The 9,813-nt window shown below is 45.0% G+C and overlaps 1 protein-coding gene across 1 annotated transcript in view; it reads right to left on the minus strand.

Moving 5' to 3' along the window:
- LOC140108566 (ribonuclease T2-like) overlaps positions 1-7,752 on the minus strand; it is a gene marked incomplete at its 5' end in the record, with an annotated part of 84,537 nt that extends 76,785 nt beyond the window's left edge. Inside the window, 2 exons of the mRNA XM_072131829.1 lie at positions 4,910-5,023; positions 7,688-7,752. Of these exons, the coding sequence (XP_071987930.1) occupies positions 4,910-5,023; positions 7,688-7,752 (179 nt within the window). The remainder of the gene's footprint in view (positions 1-4,909; positions 5,024-7,687) is intronic.
- Positions 7,753-9,813: the final 2,061 nt, after the last annotated feature.

Raw genomic sequence — 9,813 nt, forward strand, 5'->3', positions numbered from 1 at the left:
GGGGCTCAATCAAATTGCATATGCATTTCTATTGAAACACATGCGATCAGTGTTTTGCAAGGAGAGCATTTGTGTTTTATGACAGATTATTATACACTCACCGGCCACTTTATTATGTACACCTGTCTAACTGCTCGTTAACACTTAATTTCTAATCAGCCAATCACATGGCGGCAACTCAGTGCATTTAGGCATGTAGACATGGTCAAGACAATCTCCTGCAGTTCAAACCGAGCATCAGTATGGGGAAGAAAGGTGATTTGAGTGCCTTTGAATGTGGCATGGTTGTTGGTGCCAGAGGGCTGGTCTGAGTATTTCAGAAACTGCTGATCTACTGGGATTTTCAAGGCAACAGTGACTCAAATCGCCACCCGTTACAACCAAGGTAGGCAGAAGAGCATCTCTGAACGCACAGTACGTCGAACTTTGAGGCAGATGGGCTACAGCAGCAGAAGACCACACCGGGTGCCACTCCTTTCAGCTAAGAACAGGAAACTGAGGCTACAATTTGCACAAGCTCATCGAAATTGGACAGCAGAAGATTGGAAAAAAGTTGCCTGGTCTGATGAGTCTTGATTTCTGCTGCGACATTCGGATGGTAGGGTCAGAATTTGGCGTCAACAACATGAAAGCATGGATCCATCCTGCCTTGTATCAACGGTTCAGGCTGGTGGTGGTGGTGTCATGGTGTGGGGAATATTTTCTTGGCACTCTTTGGGCCCCTTGGTACCAATTGAGCATCGTTGCAACGCCACAGCCTACCTGAGTATTTTTGCTGACCATGTCCATCCCTTTATAACCACAATGTACCCAACATCTGATGGCTACTTTCAGCAGGATAATGCGCCATGTCATAAAGCTGGAATCATCTCAGACTGGTTTCTTGAACATGACAATGAGTTCACTGTACTCAAATGGCCTCCACAGTCACCAGATCTCAATCCAATAGAGCATCTTTGGGATGTGGTGGAACGGGAGATTCGCATCATGTGCAGCCGACAAATATGTGGCAACTGTGTGATGCCATCATGTCAATATGGACCAAAATCTCTGAGGAATGCTTCCAGCACCTTGTTGAGGCAGTTCTGAAGGCAAAAGGGGGTCCAACCCGTTACTAGCATGGTGTAACTAATAAAGTGGCCGGTGAGTGTAAGTTGTCTCAAGGTGGATTCCTGTAGGGATTGCTTATGTTGTGCTTCTAAGGAGTGCAAGGAAGAGAAAAGGGCCTCAATCTTAAACCCAGTTTCCCTCTTTAACCTAGAGCCATGCTTAATTAGGATTCCACTTAGGTTAGTCTTCAGCATTTTCCATTTTGTAATTTCAGGGGTGGGGTCAGAGAGGTGGTCAGCTCTAAAGTCCAAAGTATATTTTTTCAGTTCCTCAATTCAGAGGGAGTCTTGTAGAAGGGATTCATTGAGTCTCCAGTTAAATGGACTCAGCTTCACTGGTGACAGGGCGATAGTACAAAATGTCAGGGCGTGATCAGATAAATAAATTGATCCAATGTCTGTGTGTATAGTGGTTGATAGGAGACCGTTGTATAATGGGGGGGGGGGTTGGCTATATATTGTGGGGGCTAGCTGGCTGTATACTGGGGAGACTGGCTGGCTATATAATGGGGGGACTGGCTGGCTATACACTGGGGGGACTGGCTGGCTATACACTGGGGGGACTGGCTGGCTATACACTGGGGGACTGGCTGGCTGTACACTGGGGGGAATGGCTGGCTGTACACTGGGGGGAATGGCTGACTGTATACTGGGGGGGGGCTGGCTGTATACTGGGAGCCTGTCTGGCTATGTGCAGGGGGGGCTGGCTGTATACTGAGTGGACTGGCTGGCTGTATACTGGGGGGACTGGCTGGCTGTATACTGGGGGGACTGGCTGGATATATACTGGGGGACTGGCTGGCTATATACTGGGGGGACTGGCTGGCTACATACTGGGGGGACTGGCTGGCTACATACTGGGGGGACTGGATGGCTATATGCTGGCAGGACTGGCTGGCTGTATACTCAGGGGACCGGCTGGCTTTATACTGGGGGGGACTGGCTGGCTATATGCTGGCAGGACTGGCTGGCTGTATACTGGGGGGCTGGCTGTATACTGGGGCGACTGGCTAACTGTATACCGGGGGGAGTGGCTGGCTATATACTGGGGGAATGGCTGGCTATATGCAGGGGGGCCTGGCTGTATACTGGGGGGGCTGGCTGGCTATATATAGGGGCGGCCGGCTGGCTGTATACTGGGGGGACTGGCTGGCTTTATACTGGGGGGGACTGGCTGGTTATATGCTGCCAGGACTGGCTGGCTGTATACTGGGAGGCTGGCTGCATACTGGGGGGTTGTTTGGCTATATACAGGGGTCTGGCTATATACTGGGGGTGCTCTCTGGCTATATGCAGTGGGGGCTGGCTATATACAGGGGGGTGTGGATTTATACTGGGGGGGTGATTTAAAACATCTAGTTAGTGTGGAGTTTAGTGACTCCACCCACATCACATGGCCACGCCTACTTGTTTTGACCCCCGCCCACAGAACACTTTTACTGTTTTTTCCAGGGCCATTTTAAATTCGCAGTCCGCCCCTATGAAGAATGCATTAGGATCTGATCAGTAACCTATGAAGCGTATTGTAGTAACCAATCAGAAGTTGGATTGAAAATTAGCCAATCAGAGCTGTTATATTAATAGCTAATCATAAAATAACTTTCAAATGTATGATAACAAATCATGCTAATAGTTATGATGTTACACTCTGCTTAAACATGTATAAATGGGTTTGACCCACCCACAATTGGGAATTTTTCTCAGTTCTACACCTGCCTGTTGAGCTCCGTGATTCCTTTGTGACATAATTCACCTACAGCACATTACTAGATCTCCTGTGCGGCAGACCTCATCTACTTCAACAGAAAGAAGTCAGTGTGAACAGGTGTGAGGGGCTGTTATGGCTCATGCAGGTTTGCGGGCCTAAATAGTCACAAGTAAGCATGTAATATGAATTCTGATCCACAGGAGTGCTTTGCTACGATCTGGCCACAGATTAGCCTCCTATGCATCCTTTAGTTTAGTACAGCTGCATGGCCAACTGTAAGATTGTGATAGGAGCAGAGGAGGTGTGTGTAATGTGTCTTCTGGAACGTCGGGCACGCTTCCGGTTGCGAGCAAGAGGCTGAGGCGATGCGCTCACACCCACTTGTACACCTGTTCCTCCGTTGATATTATGTAAGCAAGAGAGACTAATGGCTCTCCTGGCAATATGCCATGTTAGATATATATACCACACTGGAACCACAGCACGCCCCCTAGAGGTAGCAACAACATAAAAACATCTTTTTCTGGTAACATGCAAAGACCTGGTGGGTAAAACTATTTGTATCATATTATGTACCTTGGAGTTTTGTACTTACATTGTAACTGTGTATATTTAATGAATTGACTACCACCACACATTTCTTCCTGTGGGTTTTAGCTATGTATTTTTTAGTGTTCATTGATTGACTTGGTATTTATTAATAAATATTTATGTATTTTTATGTATTTTTTATGGTACTTTTTTTTTATGGTACTTTGATTTTATTTATTTATGATCCTATTTACGGTACTCAGATTGGTACAATTAGTGTTGTTTAAGGGACTATTTTCTTTGCAATTGGGTTATCCCATTGGTGTTTAGAGGATGAAAAGGCAGAACTCACTGTGAATCATTTATCAGAGGCACACATGAAACTGTACCAAGGTCTATGTGCCATACCTTGGTGCAGTCATGATTTTGGTCTCCAGTGGGTGGGTATATGCGGCATCAAGTGATCCGAATGGCAGGGCCAGGAACCCTAGTAAAACCAGGTCAGTGTCTCAGTTAAACCAGCAGAGCCCCTGAAGGATAATTTTATGCCATGGTAGAGCTCACATGTATCTTGCCATTTTAACATTTCGCTTGCCCCCTTGCAACATGGATTATTTTATGCCTTTTTACATTTACAGTGTTAAAAATGTGTGCGTTAAGCACCCCTCCAAACACAGTTCAGTGTAATGGCAGTGTATAGTTTCATAGTTTATACGGTTGAAAAAAGACACTTGTCCATCAAGTTCAACCAAGGAAGGGTAGGGATTGGATGAGGAAGGGATTTAGGGGAAACAATTCTATATAACATAACAATCAATGTTATATAGGTGTAAAAAGGCATCTAGACCCTTCTTGAAGCTCTCCGCTGTCCCTGCTGTGACCAGTGCCTGAGGCAGGCTATTCCACAGATTGACAGTTCTCATAGTAAAAAAGCCCTGTCGCCTCCGGTGATTAAACCTTGTTTTCTCCAGACGGAGACAGTGCCCTCTCGTCTTTTGATTTTATTTAATCTGAAACAACTTACCACCATATTTTTTGTATGGACCATTCATATATTTATATAAATTAATCATGTCCCCTCGTAGTCGTCTCTTTTCCAGACTAAATAAATCTAGTTTTTAGTGCCTTGTATAGTGGTAATATTACATCCCTATCACGAGAGTCCATACCACTTTTGAGACATGACAAGATCCTACTAGCTTTAGAGGCAGCTGATTGACATTGCATGCTGTTATTCAATTTATGATCTACTAGTACCCCCAGGTCCTTCTCAACAAGGGACTCTCCCAGATTTACTCCCCCAAGGACATATTTTGCCTTTGGATTATTGGCCCCCAGGTGCATAACCTTACGTTTATCCACATTAAATCTCATTTGCCAAGTGGATGACCAAACATATATCGTATTTAATATTTCATAATGGACGATATATGAAGATAATAGAATGGAAATTATGGAATTTTTCTGTGGAACCAACCATAGCCATTAATTTTTGCAGCCAGATGTTACTTTACAGTTTATTATGCAGAGTAAAATTAAGCATACAACATATAAAGGCTACCTGTTAAGATCCAGTCTTGAATACAGTTCAAGGCCCTTGCTAAAATATTTGTGTTGAGAGTTCAGGCTTGATAAAGATGCTGCACAGGTACCATGTTTTATCCATTCATGTTTCCTATAAAATAAAATCAGTTTTACTAACTAATCAACCCGGAACATGAAAAGAAAAGGAAATTTAAAATGTAACCTCATTGTTAAAAATATTTTAGATAATTAAAGGGAACCTGTCACCATATTTGCACAAAGACAGCCAGTGACAGGTTCCTATAGAGACCACATCATGTATCTATGTTACCACATGAAGTCACATCAGCCTCCATGGAGGCTGCTGTGATTTCATGTAATCACATACATGGTGTACAACTTGCTATTCTTAGAAGGCTAAAGGACCTGTGATGATGTCACTGGTGACATGTCATGAATGTAACACAAGGCACCATGTAAAAATTTGAATATTTTCCATTTGTACATAGAGCTTTATATGTCTGTAGTTTCAATATTAGCAGACAGTCCCTAAGTACAAGGAGGCAAAGCAGGTATTTCTAGAGCTGTCAGTCACAATAATGGGGCATGGTTCACTGGTATCTCTGACTCTTCTCCTCTCTCAGGCTGCCAGGGATGAGTCAGAAAAGCTCATTTTCATAACAGAAAAACATCTGTAATTAAGGTGCAGTGCCCTACTAGCAGCTAATTTTAGGTGATATGGGGAGGACTTGTAAGTAACTTTATCAGCAGTCATTGTTAGTCAGGTGGGCCAAAATCTGGTAATGGGTCCTCTTTAAAAACAAATCCTTGAATTTATAAAGACTTAAAAAAAATATATGTGAAACAATAGCAACTCTTAAAATGTCCACTGCAATCCTTCTAAGCATTCGTTATTGCTAAAAACCTCATCTGTTGTCACAATAATAGTTTTTTCTTAAATAAATGGGTGCATGAAAAAAGACTGGTCTGCATTTTTTAGAACACCTCAGGGTGATTATAAGAGGGAACAAATCTTATATGCTAACCTGTGTCACAGGCGCCACATCGTAAGACACGGATATGCCCGTGATCCGAGACATGGATAACAGGGGCATCCGTGACAGTACCCCTCCCCCTTTAGGACCCCTCTTCTCTTCTTCTTCAGCCTCATCCTCTGCTTCCTCCAATTATTCCTGGTGACGGGACACTTAAGGAGGAGAGCAAGAACAGAAAAGACAGGAATAACCATGTGGTGCTTGGACCTGGTATGGAACAAGCCGAGGATATCTTGAGGACGTCTAGAACGCCTTTTGGCCGGAGGCTGGAGTGGCCCTTGGGAAACCACATACTGGGGCGACTCTTGGGAAGGCGCTGGAGCAGCACTGGGAAGCTGCAGAGGCTGGGGCGCCCCCGGGACAACACTGGGAAGCTGCGGAACCCACCAGGGCAGCACTGGGAAGCAGCAAAACCACCGGGGCAGCACTGGGAAGCAGCGGAACCGCCGGGGCAGCACTGGGAAGCAGCGAAACCGCCGGGGCAGCACTGGGAAGCTGCGGAACCGCCGGGGCGGCACTGGGAAGCTGCGGAACCGCCGGGGCGGCACTGGGAAGCTGCGGAACCGCCGGGGCGGCACTGGGAAGCTGCGGAACCGCCGGGGCGGCACTGGGAAGCTGCGGAACCGCCGGGGCGGCACTGGAAAGCTGCGGAACCGCCGGGGCGGCACTGGGAAGCTGCAGAACCGCCGGGGCAGCACCGGGAAGCTGCGGAACCACCGGGTCAGCACTGGAAAGCTGCGGAACCGCCGGGGCAGCACTGGGAAGCTGCGGAACCGCTGGGGCAGCACTGGGAAGCTGCGGAACCGCCGGGGCAGCACTGGAAACCTGTGGAGGCTGAGGCGGCTCTTGGCACACCGGAGCGTCCTCTGGAAAGGCCGGAGGAGACTCTGGAACGGCCTCTGGGAAGGCCGGATGAGACTCTGGAACGGCCTCTGAGAAGGCCGGATGAGACTCTGGAATGGTCTCTGGGAAGGCCGGATGAGACTCTTGAACGGCCTCTGGGAAGGCCGGATAAGACAAACCAGGCAGGCATGGAGGCCAGACTTGAGGTTGTTCAAACCAGGACCGGATTTTTTCCAGAAACGTGGTATAGGTAGACATGTCCGGATCACAACTATCCCACACAGGAGTAGCCCAGGACAGGGCCTCTCCAGAGAGCAAAGAGAAAACATATGCCAGCTTAGTTCGTTCAGTGGTGAACTGGGAGGACATCAGTTTAATGTGCAGCGAGCACTGAGAAACAAAGCTCCTGCAAAAATTGGGGTTGCCATCAAATTTGTTAGGCTTAAAAAATTCAGGTCCAGACTCTACTGTCGACTGGAGCCACAGGAGGAGTCGCGGGAGCCTGCTGCTGGGAGGCAATCATCTGTCAAAGGGTGGCAGCGAGTTTGTCCAGGAGTTCTTTTTGGGACAGCTGGGCGACAGTGCTTGGAAGGTCAGCCAGTAGCTTGAGTGGGTCCTCGGCACAGTCCATGGCGTTAGCAGAATTCATGACCTTGGCGGAGTCCATGGCCGGATCTTACTGTCACGCACGGAGGTGTGGGAGAGTCTCTTGAGGCTAAAGTCAGTAGACTCCCTGGACCACCGGGGGAATGATTGTACTAGCCGCAACCCAGGAGCAGAGTCTAAGTGGATCCCTGGTCTTCGCCAGAGCCTGCCGCAGGGAGCCACCAGATCGCTCCACAGGTACGACCAAGCCCGCGCTGGCAGCCAAGGTAGGGACACAGGGAAGGGAATGCATCTCCTCGTCATTTATTTACCAAAAATCGGAACAATTCGGGTGTAGAACATCAGGCCACCACTTGTTCATCTCTGCCAAAAGATCCTATAAAACAAAAATATAGATACATAAATGATGAGTCATAATTTTTTTTTTTTAAAAAGTTAAAAAGTCACACTATCTCCATCAAAAAAAAAATTATCATCCCATTTAGTGAACACTAAAAAAAAAAAATGTCTGGAATCATTACTTTTTTTTTTGCTATTTTGCCACCCAGAGACTTTTTAATAAAAAGGGATCAAAGTATTATTTAGGTCTGAAAGTAAATTAACATTCACTGATGGTAGACTAGTTCTACTTAAAGCTCCTGTGGAATCCTTCTTTGTATAACTTCTTTTAATATAACCCTGTTCTGCCCAATTTCTCTGATATAGAGTTCATAATAAAAACTGCACAATAGAATTAAAAATCAGACTTAACCCCTATGGGACTCAGCCTCTTTCGGCCTTAACCCCTTACCGACATGTGACGTAATAGTACGTCACATGTCGGGTCCCGGTACATGGAGAGGGCTTGCGGGCCGAGCCCTCTCCATAGCTGGTAAGTCTTTGCTGCATATTGCAGCAAAGGCTTACCGGTAACATCCACGATCGGTGCCGGCACCGATTGCATATGTTTTACCGCTGATAGCCGCCGACAAAAGTGCGGGCAAAGGCGCGGGCGCCGCCATCTTTCCGTTTATCGTCGCTCCCCGTGACGTCATTGGGGAGCGGCGATCCGTCGCCATGGTAGCTTCTGGTCTCACGAAGACCCGAAGCTACTTCGGGTTAACCCATTCATTACAATGTGCTGTCAGCACATAAAAAACCTAAAAATTCAAATCACCCCCCTTTCCCTAGAATTTATATAAATATAAATAAACAGTAAAAATCATAAACACATTAGGTATTGCCGCGTCCGAAAATGCCCAATCTATCAAAATATGATAACGTTTTTTCACTGCGTTTAACCCCGTAACGGAAAATCGCGCACAAAGTCAAAAATGGCACTTTTTTGTCATTTAAAAAAAAAATAAAAATTCTATAAAAATTGATCAAAAGGTCGTACAGTCCTAAAAATGATAACATTGTAAACGTCATCAAAATCTGCAAAAAACTACACCACCAACAGCTCCATACACCAAAATATGAAAAAGTTATTAGCCCCAGAAGATGGCAAAATCCCCCCAAAAAATTTTGTACAGGAGGTTTTAATTTTTTTAAATGTATGAAAACATTATAAAACCTATACAAATTTGGTAGCCCCGTAATCGTACCGACCCAAAGAATAAAGTAGACATGTCATTTGGGGTGCACACTGAAATCCCTAAAATCCAAGCCCACAAGAATACGGCACAAATGCATTTTTTTACCAATATCACTGCATTTGGAATTTTTTTCCCGCATCCCAGTACACGGCATGGAATATTAAATACCACCATTTTGAAGTGTAATTTGTTACGCAGAAAATAAGCCATCACACAGCTCTGTACATGGAAAAATAAAAAAGTTACAGATTTTTGAATGTGGGGAGTGAAAAATGAAAACGCAAAACCGAAAAAGGGCCGCGGCGGGAAGGGGTTAAGGACGTGGTCCCATTTTTCAAATCTGCCCTGTGTCACAATAAGTGCTTATAGCTTTGGAACAATATAAGATATCCAGGGGATTTTGAGATTGTACTTCAAATTAGTTAAACAATTTTGGATGATATCTTTTATGTTTACTTATGAAAAAAAACTGAATTTGGCAAAAATGTGGAAAAATTCTTTATTTTCAAAGTTCTAAATTCTCTACTTTTGATGCAGATAGTCATAGCACCCAAATAAATTCATAACTTGCATTTCCTAAATGCCTGCTTTATGTTTTTTTAAGATTCCACATATTTTACTAGAATGTTATGTGGCTCAGAATTTGGGTGCCATTTTTCAAATTTTTGGGAAAATCACCAAAACTAATATTTAGATGGACCTGCTGAACATTTAATTGACTGTAAGAGGCCTAAATAATAGCTAGAATTGTTAATGACCCCATTATGGAAACCTCAACTTTTGAAAAAGAACTTTTAAGAAGTTTGCTAACCCTTTAGGTGTTTTTTAGGGGTTAAAACAAAATGGAGGTGTGGTCTACA

This window comes from Engystomops pustulosus, unplaced genomic scaffold (assembly GCF_040894005.1).
Source record: "Engystomops pustulosus unplaced genomic scaffold, aEngPut4.maternal MAT_SCAFFOLD_150, whole genome shotgun sequence".
In the NCBI taxonomy this organism is placed as follows: domain Eukaryota; kingdom Metazoa; phylum Chordata; class Amphibia; order Anura; family Leptodactylidae; genus Engystomops; species Engystomops pustulosus.